The following is a 16,851-nucleotide window of genomic DNA, read 5'->3' as shown; positions in this document are numbered from 1 at the left end:
GCACCTTATTTAAAATTAACTACTACTCAGTGAAATTCATTTTAACCACCAACATCTTCTGAAAGCTTGATACTTTGACCAGTTACAGTTGGAACTGAAAACACAAAATCCCCTTTGACACTCTGTCCTCAATCCCATCTTACATAACCTTGTAACTCTCAAGAAGTTATTTTGTCAGAGTTCATTCATTTCTCTTTCATTTGAAACAATGGTTAAAATTAGTGAGTTTAAAGTAGCAGAAACTCCCTTTTGTTAAAGGGGTAATTCCAAATTATATTTCTATTAATATATTGATATATTGTATCCTATTTTCACTTTTGACAATAAACTAAAACTGTATTTTCTTCATGTGTATCTTTAAGGCTGGATATTTGGGGGGATTAGCATTTCATGATTTACAAAAGCTCTTTCAGGTTCATACCAGGCCTGCTTGCACTGAGGACTGTTGGTGACAATTTCTTTACAGTACTATCAGGTACTTAGGTGTTCAGTCAAGTCCTTAGGTCAACCAGCAGTTTTTGTCACCCTGATGTGCCCAACAAGTAAAGCATGAAGTTGGGACAATCACAAAAAACTAAGGAGCACTTCTTTTAGTAACTGTGTGTATTTAGTTGTATTTTATAATTAGAACTTAAGAATTAAAATCTGGGAACATTTGAGTCGCCCCAAAACAAAAAGGATGACTTGACTGATCGAATGCTTTGCTAATTCAATTGCCGAGAATTCCAGTCATTAGCCAAGCAGTCTTCCAAATTAAGACATCCGGTCTCCTTCAATTTTCCACTTAAACTAGAACACAGAAGAATTGATCTGACCAATCAACTTAGGATAAAATTACCCATGAAAATAACTTGTAGTATAAAGATTTGTAGTTGTACAGAGTATTACGGGGTGGGGATGAAAGAAACTATGCTGCCACTCAACAATTTTATAGACTCAGATTTTTAGGGAATTACCTTAACATTTTTATGCAGGTGGCAGAAACTGGATCGGTTTTTTATGTGCATTTAATATCATCTCAAATCACCAGACGCAAATATATTTCCGTATCAGTGACTTAAGATATTCTAAAAATCAAGATATCTCCTACAGATTTAGGATCTATGGCATAATCACACTTTTAAAAAGCACACAAGAAATTCTCAGTTCATATAATTTATTGCAGTTAGCACACAGTTTAAAAATTCACCAACACACCAATAGTACAAAACTAAACAGCATTATAAGTTATTCCCCCCTCAGGAAAATAAAACATACTATGATTGTCAAAGCTAGATGTCAGTCTAAGTTTTAGAACAAAGGAAGAATGTGAAACTAATAAAAAGAAAAAGCAATCACTCACAATGACCACAAAAGAAAATCCAAAAGAAAGTCCGTTTTCTCACAGACATTGATTGTCTTCTCTAAATTAATAAAATTTTAACATAAACTGTATTTTAAAAAAAACTAGAAACTCTTCAAGTAACTAAAGATAATGCTCCAAGGCCATTTTCACAGCTTTTTTTGTTTGTTTGTTTGCTTTAAATGCCATTACAGCCAAATTAACACACATTTGACCAAATATTTCCAAAACAGTCCAGCAACACACAATGGAGTTTTCCATTCAGTATCTTAAGCACAAAAATAGGCTATGTTTACAGTAGTTAAGGCGATCAAATTTTAAACAAAAGCAATTAAAAAAAAGGGAAAAACAGCAAACGTTTTCCATGCTACTCCCATAGACCTTATTTGTAAGTGCAAGACAGGAAAACAAACACTGTGCAAAATGCTTTTGCCCTGTGTGCTGGTCATTAAAACCACACATTGGGCTGCAGCCTCTGCTGCCGAGATACACATAAGTCTACTAACCCCCATCCCCATGTCAATCAAGGCAGTCCAGTCCTTTCAGCCTGGGGCTTTTTCAGTCCATAGAATCTTTTCAAGAGTTTTTTTTGGGGGGGGATTGGAGGGGTTGGGGGGGTGTTTAATAAGGAAGAAGGGGAGAAAAAGAAAAGGGGAGCTAAAAAAGAATGACCTATTGTCAATTTGTGCAGTAGTTATTCTAAAAATGCTCAACTGGGTAAATGTATACACCTAAACTCTGAGCTGGCATGGGTTTTGTGCAATTAATTTGTTATAAATGCACACTGCACATGCAAATCTTTAAGCTGTTTGTAAACATTTATATTTTCCTTGTTATGTAGCAAAGTTATCAATTTGCAGCTTAAGTTTTTATTCAGCTTAACAGTTTCAACTTAAAGACAGTGGGAAAGTCAATTTAAATTATATAAAATAAAAATAAAAACAGTGCATTTACGTTCTTCATAACACCAGGTTCTTTTCCAAATGGTGCTATTTTTCTAAGGAAATTAAATAATTTTAAAACTCACTCGTTAAAGTTATACAATGCAAACAAAGACAAAAAATATATTGAAACTCATGCATTTCTGTAGCGTTAATATTTACTTTTCAAGACTCAACTAAGAGCATCAACACAACCTGTCAAGTTCTTTGACAACCCCCCCCCAGCCCATGTAATCAATTACAGTATACAATAACAGTAATTCACATTTTCAACACACAGTTCAACACTGCTGAAGCTGCAATATCCTTTTTCATCCCAAGCAAACCTTCACAACGACAGCATCCCAGTGATCCCAGTGTACTTTCAGAATTTCTCTTAATGGGAACCGTCAGAAAACCAGAAGTTGCCACAGAAAGTTTTAAGTCAACTGCCTGTTTAAAAATAGATAATCCAGCATTTCAGAAAATTTCCATTTGGGTCTAAAAGCATTCAGGTTTCCAACAGCCAGCAAGGGTTCATGCAATTTGAGACATATAAAGAGGATAATAAAACCAAAGGAATTTCTACTTTTTTTTTTTTAGGAAAAAAAAGTGGGAAAAAGAGAGCTCCAAAGACAAAGCAGTGTTGACAAAATTAAGCCATATTAAAAGTATTTTGTGATAGGACAATTTGTTTCAAAGTTTCTTATTGGCTTACTTCCCCTTAGCCCCTGGAAAGAAAAACACCTCTCTATTCTCTGACTTGTTCTAAAGTTTCTTTTATCAGAATGCTAAATTAGTGAGATTCTCATGCTATTCTAAAGTGCAAAAACAAGTTAATATTCCAACTTTTTAGTTCCAGGAAACAAGACTGCTTTTAGACCGTACCACAACTATATAGAGATCTATTTATATATATGTATAGATATATTATTTATATATATATAGATATATATAAAATTATTTCCAAAGTTCTTGAGAGCTATCTTCTAAGGTCCAGTCTCTGACAGTGGGCAAGCTCAGGGCTTCGCTTTTGACAGACAAGGAGTTCACCAACTCACAGTGGAACTTGCGGATGTGTCTGTACAGGTCTCCGGACTGTGTGAACCTGCGCTCGCACCACTTGCAGGCGTGCGGCTTCTCACGCGTGTGCACCACGGCGTGGCGGCTCAGGTTGTGCGAGTACTGGAAGCTCTTGCCGCACTGGGTGCACGTGTAGGGCTTCTCGCCCGAGTGAGTCCTCTCGTGACGCTTCAGGGTGTACATGCAGGAGAAAGTCTTGCCGCACAGCGAGCAGGTGGGGACGTTGACATCGGTGGCCGGCTTGCTGCGGAGGCCGTCCTGCTCGCGGAAGTGCGTGCTGAGGTGAATCTGCAGGATGTGCGGGCTGGGGAAGACCTTGTTGCACAGGGGGCACATGAAGATCTGGCCCGCCGGGCTCAGGATGTTGGAGACGTAAGGCAGCAGGCTACTCTCCATGCCCCCCTCCACCTGGACCCGCTCATTCTCCGGGGTCATCATCTCATCATCGCTGGCTTTGTCCTCCCGCTCAAGCTCCCTCAACACCGAGTCCTCCCTCAGCGGAGCCAGATGGGCCGGCTCATACTGTACCCTGTTATTAGTGCTCACACTTTCTTTCACAGTGCTATGTTCCATGTCATAGTCATTAGTGCCAACATCACTCTCATCACAGGAGGCCTCTTTCTCCACCTTCACCTGCACCAGGTTGCTTCTCAGCACGTCCTGTGAAGAGAAATAAGAGCTGTTCAGATTTTCAACTCCTGAAAGGCTGGACTTGACAGACAGGTCCAGCACACAGTCAACATCTGCTGAATCCCTCACGGAGGTGACAGACCTCTGGGACAAAGACTCTGTTGAGCTGCAGGGACTGGCTACTGTTTTTCCAGCTGCTGTGGCGTGTGGCTCTGCCTCTCCGCCAGCCTGGGGGATGCCTGCTGAGTCTGAAGGCAATCGCATCCACATGTTCCCAGGCTCAGCCGCCAAGTCCCGTTTGCTGGGCAGGATGTTCAATTTTTCATCTTCTCCTTCATCTTCATCACTGGGCAAATCGCCTGCCATGTGGCTACTGCCATCAGAGAGACTCTCGACTTTGTCTGAACAACTTGAAGCATCTTCTTCCTTTTTGGTGCTGTCTGCCTCTGTGGTGGCTTTCTCTTTCAGCTTCTTTTTGCAGACTTTGACAATGTCATACATGTGGAGATAACTGGCAGCTGCTAGCACATCTTCAATGGGCAAGTCTTTGAACTGGAGTTTCCCTTCATACATGAATTCAAGCAGGAGAGCGAAAGCTGGAGCTGTAACAATGTCGCTGTTCAGATGAACAATGTCTCTTTTGTCCAGCTGGTCCTTGTAAAAGAGGTGGAAATACATGCTGCATGAAGCCAGTACGGCTCGGTGTGCTCGGAACTGGGCATCTCCCACCAGAACAGTGCAGTCACAAAGAAAACCCTGATGTCTCTGCTCACTCAGACACTGCAGCAAATGTCTACTGTGGTCTGGAAACTCCATACTGTCTTCATAACCTAGGAACAGAAAGATTTCTGATAAGAGCCCAGTCAGAAACAATTTTGAACTCTCCAGACCCCACATAAAAAGAAAAAAAAACAAAAAGAAAAAAAATAAAATCCCTCCAGCTTGGGCCATTGAGGTAAATGTCCTTGATTTTTAATCAGGGTTTAGAACCTAAGAACTGTGAAATCACACATATACAACCTAAGGATGAAAGAAATGTATACTTTCCAAACTTCCCTGCCTCAGTCTATGACCAATTTCACCTTCCTTGAACTTTAATCAAGTTTTAAAGCCTTAATTTCTACAAGTCTCTTACTGCGAATAAGAATTTTGATCTCTTTCAGAGGAATTTAATTAATTCTACCTATCAAGTTATATCCTTCAAAATGGACAGAATAGCTTTAACTTCAAGGGGAAACTCAGAACAAAGAGAGAAATCTCAAACTTATTCTGGAAGATTCATAAAACTTAGGGGATCATTCTTTTTTTTTATTGTTTTTGATACTTGACTGTACTTAGAAAGCACAATTTAAGCACATACACATTTGGCTAAATCAAAAAAAAATAAAATTACATAATTAGCCCAGAAATTAGCAAACAACTTACTTTTAAAGTCAGAGTGTTACAACAACAAAAGCCATGCGTACAAAAACAGATGTTAATGCCTTAAGATTTGCAGGTATAGCACACATGTATGATGAGATCAGAAGGAACGAACACCAACAGATGGAAAAGATCATCTTTACTATGAACAAATCCAAACATTTCTACAATTGAGAAAAAGGGTTCTCTTCCTTTGCAAAATATGTGCATCTAGAATATTAAGAACCAAGGGACTTTATTTAAATCTGAACATTCTCGTCTAAACTTTGAGCCACTGCAAAACAGAATAAATGAATTCTGTATTAAAATTCAACCTTTTAAATAAATACAAAAACTATATTCAAACGATACTCAAAAGCACTACAGGTTCAATGCGCCCCACCTCCACACTCCTCCTGCCCCCCCACACCCCCCAAAAAAAAAACCTTGCTAGAAAAAGAGAAAGGATTTTTGTGTGTGACTGTCTTACCTCAGTCAACAGACAATACTTTGTTTCAACATAACTTGATATATTTTGTTTTCTCACTAGCTTCTACTCTTTCAAATATGCTTTGTTGCCCTTGTTTTCTCCGAAGGGAGGGATAAAGTGGAAAGAGAAAAGAGGAAGATTTACAAAAGGGCCAAAATTCATCTCCTTAAAAATGAAGAAAACCTGACTTCCCCTTTCCTATGACCAGAAGTGAGGCTCCACATAATCCATCTCAGCAAATGTTTTTGGAGATAGATACATACTAATATTCAGAATTACTTCCCTGCTTCTTCTACACTTTGAAACTAAAACTTTCACCCTAAACCAAAAAACATCCTGCAAGATGCCACTGCTAGAATAAACCCAAGATTTATAATACAATCACTTTAAGTGCCCCACAGCTAACATCAATCCTAATCCTTGAGAGGGCTAAAAATAAAGATTGGAGGGCAGCTCACAAGGTAGCCATGATCAAATTAGGAGGCTGAGAGGACAGAGAGGGACGAAGAAGGAAGCTTATAAACATCTGATCCAGCTGACTGTGGCCATATGGCAGCTGCTGCCCAGATAAAGAGATTAAGAATAGAGGAGTGCGATTACAGCTGTCTGGCCAACTCAAGCAGCTCAAATCTACAAGTTCTAAATTAGTCGCTAACACAAAAACTCCTGCAAATAATTATTGTTATGCTGAAATAAAAGATCTCTTAAATATATATTTGAAGGAGAAATGAGGAAACCAGTCAAACTATTCTCCTGGGGACAAAAGTTTTTTTTTTCCCTTCTTAAAAAAATCTTAGGTTTCAAAAGCACTACAGCTGTATGTTTCAGTAGTGCTGCTGAATGTTTTGAAGAATAAAGTTTCACAGTGGAATTAATTACACAACAATCTAGCTTTTTAACTAGAATAATCTTCTCATATAAGTTTGAATGCCAGATTCCACACAATTTACTATTTCTTCCCCCCAAAGCAAAAGGAATCGAAATAGCAGGGAACAACAATAAAAAGGCACAAAGTGATCTCAAAAAGCATCTAAGTATCAAAACCTTAACATTTCAAAAATTGAAATATTTCTGTGTACTATTATTTACTTGCTCAAGTAAAAGGAATAACATATAAAACTGAACAACCCCAAGACTCTAATAAGATGTTCATTTAAGACTCAATTTCATATATTATTCCTAAACTGGGTTAGAAAAAGTAATGTGATTTTTTTAATTAAATAAACAAAACACCAAAACAGAAATATGTTCAATCTAATCTCTTGCTACTCCTACCTTTAGGACACATAAACCTGATTAAGTCCTTTCCTCTGAGTCTTGCTGGCTCCAGGTCTGTTACATCGGTGGAAAAAAAGCAGACTAAGAGAGACAGATGCAAAGTGGAGATGATGTTAGAGAGGAATGAGATACCTTCTCCACCACAGATCCGCACACACTAACTCCCTGTCTGTGTGTTAGAATAAAAGGCTGAGGGATGGCAGGCTGTCAGCTGCTCTGACATCATGTTCAGATGGAAATGCTACCTCCAGCTGTGCTCCTTTTAATGCCATATGCTACTCCTCTACACTCCTGCCACCAGCTTTTTCTTAGGAGAACTTTTCTCTTCTGTTAGTATAAACAAAATACTTCAAAGTCTCCTTTTTTTTCCAAACTTTCTAACAGAAGAAATTGAAAAACTCAGCATATGGAGTTCTACTGTATTTATGGAATAGCAACACTTCTGTCTTAAGTTGGTGGACTGGCTTACATACTGACAGCACACTCAAGCCACGGTGCTATTCAGGAAATCCAGATTCACTTTTATTCAACTCCAACGTTCAGTTTCAAAGGCTGCTTTTGGATATTTAAAACCAATCCATTTGACATCTCCAGTCCCATTTCAACATTATTATGGCACTTTCCCCCCTTTTTTTATGCTGAGATAATGGCATACATGTTTCAGAATGTTGGAAGACTACGCAGAACTATTACTTCAGCCTGGTTCACCTTATTATCTCACTCTTACTTAACTACTTATCTATAACTACCTTCTCAGTAAAATTTCTCACACTGCCAGTTTAGGCAAATACCAACTCTCGGTCTCAACAAGCTGAAACTGCACTTTTTGAAATCCTGGAAAGTATTTCAGTACAATGAGACAAATTAATAAACTGATACAACTTGCTCCACTCACTTAAACTCAATGCAGCACCTGCATATCTTATTTATCAGCAGAGAACGAAAGAGAACTTTTCCTTCCCCTTGATCAGTGTCCCATAAAAATCTCCTACCACGCTCCCCTTGGTCACTCTGTAATGTTCAAGATCACAAGAAAATCTGTGTGTGCAGAAGGGGGTGGAGCGGGGAGCGAGGTCCAGTTAGTTTGGGAACTTTGCAGTTTTACTTTGTGGATCTTTTCTAACGGCTGATGAAACAGTAATGTAAGCCTGGCTGGGCTGACCAGTGCCCAGCGATGTGCTGCGACAGCTGTGAAAATCAAATACACCTTCTTAGCAGGCAGACTCTTGGGAGAAAGAGAAGCAGAAAAAGGAGCTGGGGACAGCAGCGCTGATGATAACGAGCCCACTTTCTTTAGAAACTCAAGGAAAAGATGTGAAAACTAACAAAAACCCACGTTTCTGTCCTGTCTCACGTTCCCAGTCACAAACTTAACTTTCTCTAACTTCTCGATGATGATATGATGGTCTATTTCAGAAGGCACTCTTTGAAAATAAATTCCTTCTCAGTCACACAACCTTTTCTCCACAAAGGCCCTCGCCCCATTCCAATATATCCGACATTAATCACCCCATTTACCCAGTGGGGTGGGGGCTGAGTGACAGTTTAATGAGTCCCAAGCACCGCAATGGGCCAGCGACTTCCACTCCACAAATCATCCCCTTCAAGTCTAGCTACCGCGGGTCCAGAGAGGTTTTGTGAGGTTGGATTTTGTTTTTCAAAGGGCGGCTGGGGGGTGGGGGGCACGGACTGGGGAGGAGGACGAAATGCAAATCTTTACGTAGTTCGCTGTGCATAAAACACACAGGGAAAGAGGAAGGTTAAACCACAGGGAAGGAGGTGGAGGGCGTAGAGCCGGTGCAGCAGGAAAACACCTTTAAACAACAGACGAGAAAACAGACCCGGGTCACGGCAACAACAAAAGAAAAGTCGTAAGAAGAAGGGGGGTGGGGGGGAGCGGGTGGTTGCTACCGCTTCCCCGACGCCACAGCGCGCGAGCCCCCGGGGCCTCCCGGCAACTGCACCAGCTCGGGAGGGGCTCCCTCCCCCGCCGGCCCCCTCCCCCCCGGGCGCCACTGCAGCTGCACCGGTCCCCGGAGCCGCGGCCGTCCCGGGCGCCACTGCAGCTGCAGCGGCTCCCAAGCCCCCTCCCCCAGCCCGCCGCCCTCCGCACCCGGGAGGCGCCACCGCAGCTGCACCGGCCGGGAGCCCGCCCCGTGCCGCAGCTGCACCGGCCGGGGGGGCGCGGCGCGGAGCCGGTGAGCCCGTCCCCCGCCCGACCCCGCAGCTGCAGCGGCCGCGTCCCCGCGTCCGGGCCTCCCGCAGCTGCGCCGCCCCCCACCGCCCCAACAGCTCTAACCACACAAACTAACTCCACTCGCCCCGGAGCCCCCGGCCCGGGCCGCCCTCCGCCCGCACCGCCCCGCCAGCCGGGGCCGCACCGCTAGCGCCCGCGCCCACCAGAGGGCCGGGGCGCGGAGGGGGCGCCGGGTCAGGGGCCGGGGGCCGGCGCCGGGACTCACACGGAGCGGCCCTAAGTCACCGCGTCCCCGCCGCCGCCGCCGCGTCCTCCGCCTCCTCCGCCTCCTCCCGGCCGCCGCCGCCGCCGGACTTGGTGGGCTTCCTCCTCCTCTTGCCCCCCTCCCTCCCGGCCCCCCCCGCCCCCCAATCCCGGCTCCGTCGCCCGCTCCCCTCTGCCCCCTCCCTCCCTCCCACCCACCCCCGCTGGCAGCCGGAGGAGCGCGGCGGAGCGAAGAGGGCCCCACTCTCAACGGCTCCCCATGGCAGCAGCCCAGCGGCGGCCGCAGCCTGCCAGACACAGCGAGGGAGCGAGCGAGGGAGCGAGCTCTGAGCCGCCGGGCCGGGATGGGGGGTGGGGGGGGCGGGGGGGGCGGGGGGGCAGGCGGGGAAGGGGGAGGGGAGGGGGCGGGAGGACGCACCACGCACGCACGCGGCGGCGCCGGCCAGATGTTTCCCCCCGCCTCCTTCTTTGGCCCGCCCCTCGCCTCCCTCCTGCCTGCCCTCCCTGCGTTGGGCTCTGACGATTGGCCGAAAGCGGCAGAACGGGCCTCCCTGCCCGCCCCTAATCCACAGTTTTCTCCAATAGAAGGCCTACTTTCCAGGAGGGCGGAGGGAGTGGCGGGCAAGTGTGGGATTGACAAGACAGTCCGACGAATGAAACAGGCAAATTGGAGCTGCCGCTCTCAAGGGCCAATCGCAGGCTGAAAATTGCTGAGTGGGGCGGGGCCTAAGGCGGGCGGGGGCCGGTAGCGGAGCGGCGCGAGGTGGAGTCCTCGGGCGCAGCGGCGGCGGTGGCAGCGGCGCCCCTCTGGGTGCCTTGGCCGTGAGAAAGTGAAAGGATCCCGCAGGCGGCTGCGACAGCTGCGCTGGGAGGGGCTTGTTTCCAGGCTCTGGCTGGCGCGCTTTTGGGGTGGGGGGGAGGGGGAGAGTTGCGGAACAAGCTCTTAGATGTGCACCGTGACAACCGTAAACATTCTTTGAAACGTCCTGGGGCCTGGCTGCACTAAGTTATGCAGGTATTCTGGGGAGGTAGGGCACCCGGGGACGCCAGAGCGTCAAATCCGGCCTTAGGTGACTCCCTCCGCTCCCTCTGCTGTAAGTTATAGTGCCCAGGTCCTCGCCGACCCGAGCGCTTAGTAGTAGGACTGAGGAAAGCTCTTTCGCTGCTTTCTGCTCTGTCCCGTCTCCAGGTGAATCCCGGGACGCTGTGAACTCTGTGGAGACAGTTTCTGGGCGCCGTTTGCTTTGCATCATCATGTTACAGAGACTGGGCAGAGCACCTGTATTTCGCGCAGAAGTCTCATGTCACGTGTCACGTGTGCTTGCACAGTTGCAAGTAAAGTTATTTACCAAATTGCTAAATTTTAGGGAATTATAATGAAATTGATGTTTGTAGGCTCCTTAACCCGAGTCCTTAATTGTTACATATCAAAAACACAACTTTAAGCTCCAAAGAAAAGTGTTGCATGTGTCGCCTTTTCTCACTTCCTTTCAGAAAATAAACTTAATATATTCAATTCTTATTTTTTACAGTTAAACTTGACCATGTCCAAAAGAAATTCAGAAACTCTTAATGAAATTGAAAATCTTGTTGAGGAGGCAAGAAGTGCACGGGGAAAAAAATTGAATAACAAGTTGGAAAAAATGATTCAAGAAAATAAAATTGTTGCATAGTGAGGAAGTCAGTACGCTAGCAATTGTCAAATGAAATGTGTTTATTCTTTGCTAACTGAACCGGGACTGGCTAGCTTGTTGCTAACCAACTTGCCAGGAGACCTTTCAACTGGGCAGAATGTGCTTTCACTTTGTTCAGGTCAAATGGGTAAACTAAGTTGAAAGTATTGTGTGGGCAAGTCAGACATGTTGAATTACTAATAAAGTAAAAACAGGGACATAAAATTCCTGGGATTGAAATACCATTAGAAAATCCTAAGAACTGTGATGTTCACTACTCTCTTCTCAACCTTTTCATATGTCTTCATGATTGATCACTGAGGTCAAGGTCATCCTGGATAACCAGAATTTTTTTATTCCATGAAACAGATTGTTGTATGTATACTTTTGATGAATTCTAAATCATGGAGTCTGTTGGTAGAGGCCCAATTTCATTTGAGCCTGTTTCAAATTAAGGAAATTCAGAAAAGATCTTGATGAGTGAAAGGCACTATAAAAAAATGTGTAAAGGAGAACATGCTTCAACAACAAATTTAGGGAAAAGGAGTGGGAAATGTTCACATTCTCAAAGCTGTTTCTCATGTACAAAATAAGGAAATCAACATCCCTAGATGCACAAAGTATTTGATAATGGCAGGGTATTAAATAGTAGTTAATAAAATAATAATCCATAGAAACATTCAGATAATCCCATACAGGGCTTAGAATCTCAGTGCTATGGCATTCATAGCTCTTAGAAATATTTTTTCAGAACACACCTGTCAGTGTAGTAACAGCTTCAGATATGTGCCAAGAAGATGTCAGAAGTGAGCATTTTTTAGATCAAATAGTCATTAAAAAAATTTTTGAGAGTTGAGTAGTATAACCAAAAATATAGATTAATACGATAGTTAAGAAGCAAGTATGTTACTCCTCAAATATGTTAAGGATTTACAAATTTGCAAAAACATAAAATATTTATACAGAATATTTTGAATATTTCTCACAATATTATAGTCAGAATCAATAAAAATGTTTGTGAAATATTTATTGTGTTCAATGATGAGATATAAAAGACAACAGAAAAAAATGAGGCAGGTTTTCTTCTTCCAGGGTCTTAAATTTAGTTGTGGAAAGTATAAATTTACGAAAATCTAAAACAATCGAGAAACTAAATAACAATACAATAGGATATGAAGTCAGACTAAATTTAATATTCAACTGCTACAATCACCTTAGCCCTGGTGTCAGGTATGGTTATCTTTACTGTGCCCTTTTAACTAGAAAACAATTTTTATAGTCTTTGACTTTAACTTGCCTTTAAACATACCATACAACTATATTTTAATAATCTTTAAGACATAAGCATACAAATTATAAATAAAATATATCAAAGATTCTGTTAAACATAATGATGACTATTTGTATTGATAACACATTGGAACCATGGAAGGTAATAAGTCGTACAGTAAATGCCACCTCTGTCTCCAAATAAGCTCCTCAGAGTAGGGTATGTTTACCTCTGTGAAACACTAGCTTAGCAAATTGCCAACCTAAAAAGTTACTTGTTTGGCAGAACCTAAGAATTAAGCATCTGTTTTGTTTTTTTTCCCCACTGACACTATTTAAAAAAAAAAAGAAAAAGGAAAAGTACATGCAGTCTTTACCATTGTTTCCTCTGGAGGAATCCCAGTTTCTATAGTTTTATCTAATTCATTTTTTTTTGGAAAGTCCTGATAATAAAAATTATTTATGTTAACCTCATCATGGTTAGATTTCTTTCCAGAGACTTATACCAAATGTGTTTTGACTAATAACTAATAAAACAATAGTTAGGCAGAACAGATAAAATTTAGTTTCATGAACACATGTCTGACTTATAAATGTGAACCAGAGATCAACCTCTTTTTTTGAAAGAGCTTTCATTACGCTTGGTCATGGTGAAAAACATTAAATTTTGAATGCTGACTTTTTATAAAATGGTATATATAGTTTATCTTTCTTTCAAATTAGAGAAGCAAGCATTTTTAGTAAAGGGCTATAGGTTTCAAAGTATGATGTTGTAAATATAATAACTAAGTTTACAGTCTAAGAAAAAATGAAAATTTTGCTGAAACTTTTTTAAAGTTCACTTTATGAAAAACATGTACTGGCTGTTTACTCTGATATATGTACTGTAAAATAACCAAAGCAAACAAACAGGAAAAATAAAACAGCAAAAGTATCTATTGGATACCATGAAAAACACTGATGATTACTACTAGGAATGGGCAAAGCAGGTAGGAGGAATGGCTAGATGAAGTCATTTTGATTATTTGATAGCAGTTGAACTTTAGTGATAGTTGTAGTGAGGCTTATCCACTTACAGAGTAATTAGGCTGTAATCCTGAACTTTTATAGTAATGCGAAACAATAGTAATTTCCTTAAATTGGGTTTTAACTAAAAACCCACCTGATTTAATGTCATAGAACATAAGAAAGTTCATGAGTTTATTGTTCTCTCTCTAATTCTCATTCTTGCTTTCTCTCTTTCTTGTCCAGCTTTTACAAGTGAACAGGTTGGAATGGCCTAACATTAGAAGGTGACAGGAACATAGTTGAAGCAATAATTTAAAAAAATACAAAATGCAAATGAAGAAATGGGTACACATACCACAATTATGTATGAACAAAAAGCATATTTCTTAAAGGCTGTCATTTCAAACTATGTAATTTCATAAAGCATGTTGTATATCATGTGTTGTAAATTCTGTTAAACTTGAACATAGTTATTAAATCATGAACACGTATAAGCCACAAATAGGAGATAATTTTTGCTGATTTTTAGCCTTGGAGCAAAAATAATGTTATAAGGTTTTGAGACAAGGTTTTTAACAAATTTTAATAGGTCATAGGGGATATACCTACTATACTCGAAGAAAAATCAGCCTATACCAGTAATTCAAACCTGTTTGAAGGTTAAGGGCAGAGAAGAGCACAAGATGCAATCTTCCCAGAACCACTTTTCCTGTGTAGCCAGTTTTCAGTTGCTTACTGTAAAGCAGTTCTTTTATAATATCAGCATAAATCCTGAGGCAGCTTAATGGCCGAAGGAGTGTTTGGGTTTGCTTGAGACCAAGTCTGGCTTCTTCAGAGAATTTAGAAAAATCGAAGAGTCACACCCAGTTAACATCTTTTTCTTCTTTTTCTCTTCCTGGTCTGTGCATGCAAAGTTATTGCCTTTAACTTTGCGCTATAAATGCATTCATTATCCTCTTTGTGTATGATCACAGGCAACTTTCAAATCACATATTGACTCTATTCCTTCTTATTTAGTATATCTTTCTGCCATCTATTGATAGGAGTTCAATTAATTAGAAACTAAGCATTATTCTAGACAATTAATTTGTACAAAGTTAATGTGTACTCTTGAAAATTGCACAGTATCTCCAAAATACAGATGTTGAAATTCATCATTGGATGGATTGATTTAAAGCTTGCATTAATTTGAGTAGTTAAAAGATGTACATTTGCGTGGATATGAACTAAATTTTGGGTGGTTGATCATAATGTAGTTTATACAGATATTGGTTTTAGAGGTACATACCTGAAGCATTCATAATATTTAAAATCAAAACCAATGTTACTTAAAAAAAAAAGGTGCATAAATCTCACTTGTAGTTTTTTTATATTAGATTTAAAAAAATAATCTCAGGAACATGACTCTCCAGATAAATAGTTGTTAAAGAAAGATTTAATGTGAACTTACAATGTTTATGCACCATTCTTTTAATAATGTATATCTGTAAGAAGTGTTAATTATCCTAAAATTCTATATAGCACATAGTAAATTGAAGTGATTTGTTCAAAATGAAAGAATGAAACTTCAAACATCTCAATACTAATATTATTTATTCAGTTGCCTAAATTATACAGTTTGGGTAAAAAGTAGCTGATTTTTAAAAAAGAGAGGTAGAGAAATTGCCAATAAGTAGTGATACAGTACCTCGTATGTATTAAATGGTGTGGTGGCCAAAACTTAGAAAACTCTGTTTGTGTTTCATTACCCCTTCCTTTTATGCTTGCTCCACTCTCAAAGGCAGCACTTCTTGGACTTTAGACGGAAAGAAAAGTAATAAATTCAAATTTTACTGAGAACTCGCAGTATGTTAAAGAAAAAGTGGGATTGCATTTTTATGGTCCTTGTAATCTTTTTTTTTTAACCTGTGCCGTGTGTCAACACTACATGAAATATCATTCCTTCTTATATTTAAGACAATTATATGAAAACATCATTGTGAACCTATTGGATAAAGGTAACATTCCATTTTTCTTTCAGTGGCTAAAAATATATATACCAAACGTATTTTATAATTTTCTTAATAAAATTATTTCATAAAGAATTTCCATAAAATTAATGTAAAATCTTGAAACATACCAAATTCAAGTTATTCCTGAAAACAAGGAATAGACAGACGGTTAAAACTCACTCCAGAAATTTACTTCACTCTTAACGATAACATGGAGCTCTGGAACTAACTTCTCTTACAAAGAACTAACATTTATGCTTAAGACTAAAATGATTATTTTTAAAGTTCCCATTTTACAATTCAAATGTGTATCTAAATTAAACTTAGTGAAAAATAGGCATTTTACATTGAAGCTGCAGTAATGATTTTATGGGAGACAATAGGAAAAGTGGTTCTTGAATATGAATGCAGAGAAAACAGATTTCAAATTCCCTCTAGGTATCTGGAAGCGTTCTCTGTTCTCCAATCTCTCATACTTTATTTTATTGTCACACATGTACATAGGCAACTGAGAACCCATTGCTTTAAAGTTGTTTTATAGAACTGAGGCCATTCGGCAAGATGATAGTAAAAATATCTAGACCAAAACAAAAAATTTTCAGCTGTTCTACAATACTAAACCATGCATTTGGAATATAGAACAGACTCAGGAACACAGAATGAGTCTACTTAACTAGCAAATATATCCCCAGCAGAGTATTACCAACAGAGACCAATGATGGATTTTTAATTTTTTTTTTGCTTTTTGGGTCACACCGGGCGATGCACAGGGGTTACTCCTGGCTCTGCACTCAGGAACCACTCCTGGCGGTGCTCAGGGGACCATATGGGATGCTGGGATTCGAACCCGGGTTCGCCCCGTGCAAGGCAAACGCCCTACCCACTGTGCTATTGCTCCAGCCCTGAGACCATTGATGGATGAACAACTTAAGATATAATAGCTGTAAAGAAGAGAGAAAGGCAGTAAAAAAAAAAAAAAAGGTAACTGAGAAGGTGTTAAAAAAAAAAGATCTTAATGATTGGTGACAGCAATAAGGTAAAACAATATGTCAGCATTCCTTCTTAGGCTCTGCTCATCTTGTTACACTATGTTTTGGTCAAGCAATTTTCTTTCAGCAATATTTTATAAAATATCTTTAAAGTTAAGTGAATAATGGTATTTAAATCTTCCCAAATAGGAAATTACCATAGTCAGGATAATTCTGTAGGTGTTTGCATGCATATGTACATATGTACATGGTCCTAAATCATTGGTTTGGTTTTTTTTCTGGTGATGTGTTTAACATAAACTACATGTTCTCCCAA

The 16,851-nt window shown here is 40.6% G+C and overlaps 1 protein-coding gene across 2 annotated transcripts; it reads right to left on the bottom strand.

The window, feature by feature from the left end:
* Positions 1 to 1,139: 1,139 nt before the first annotated feature.
* Positions 1,140 to 9,761, bottom strand: ZBTB18 (zinc finger and BTB domain containing 18). Of its 2 annotated transcripts, XM_055147272.1 has the most exons (3): positions 9,607 to 9,761; positions 7,142 to 7,225; positions 1,140 to 4,805 (listed from the first exon to the last, which is right to left on the bottom strand). In XM_055147272.1, exons 2-3 carry the CDS (start codon positions 7,152 to 7,154, stop codon positions 3,223 to 3,225), a joined length of 1,596 nt encoding a protein of 531 aa, XP_055003247.1. In that variant the 5' UTR covers positions 7,155 to 7,225; positions 9,607 to 9,761; the 3' UTR covers positions 1,140 to 3,222. The 2 variants fall into 2 exon arrangements, with proteins under 2 accessions (XP_055003247.1, XP_055003248.1); XM_055147273.1 differs by lacking the exon at positions 7,142 to 7,225.
* Positions 9,762 to 16,851: the final 7,090 nt, after the last annotated feature.

This window comes from Sorex araneus, chromosome 9 (genome assembly GCF_027595985.1).
Source record: "Sorex araneus isolate mSorAra2 chromosome 9, mSorAra2.pri, whole genome shotgun sequence".
In the NCBI taxonomy this organism is placed as follows: Eukaryota; Metazoa; Chordata; class Mammalia; order Eulipotyphla; family Soricidae; genus Sorex; species Sorex araneus.
Note: the sequence above shows the minus strand (reverse complement) of the source record. Positions and strands in the feature narration are given on the sequence as shown.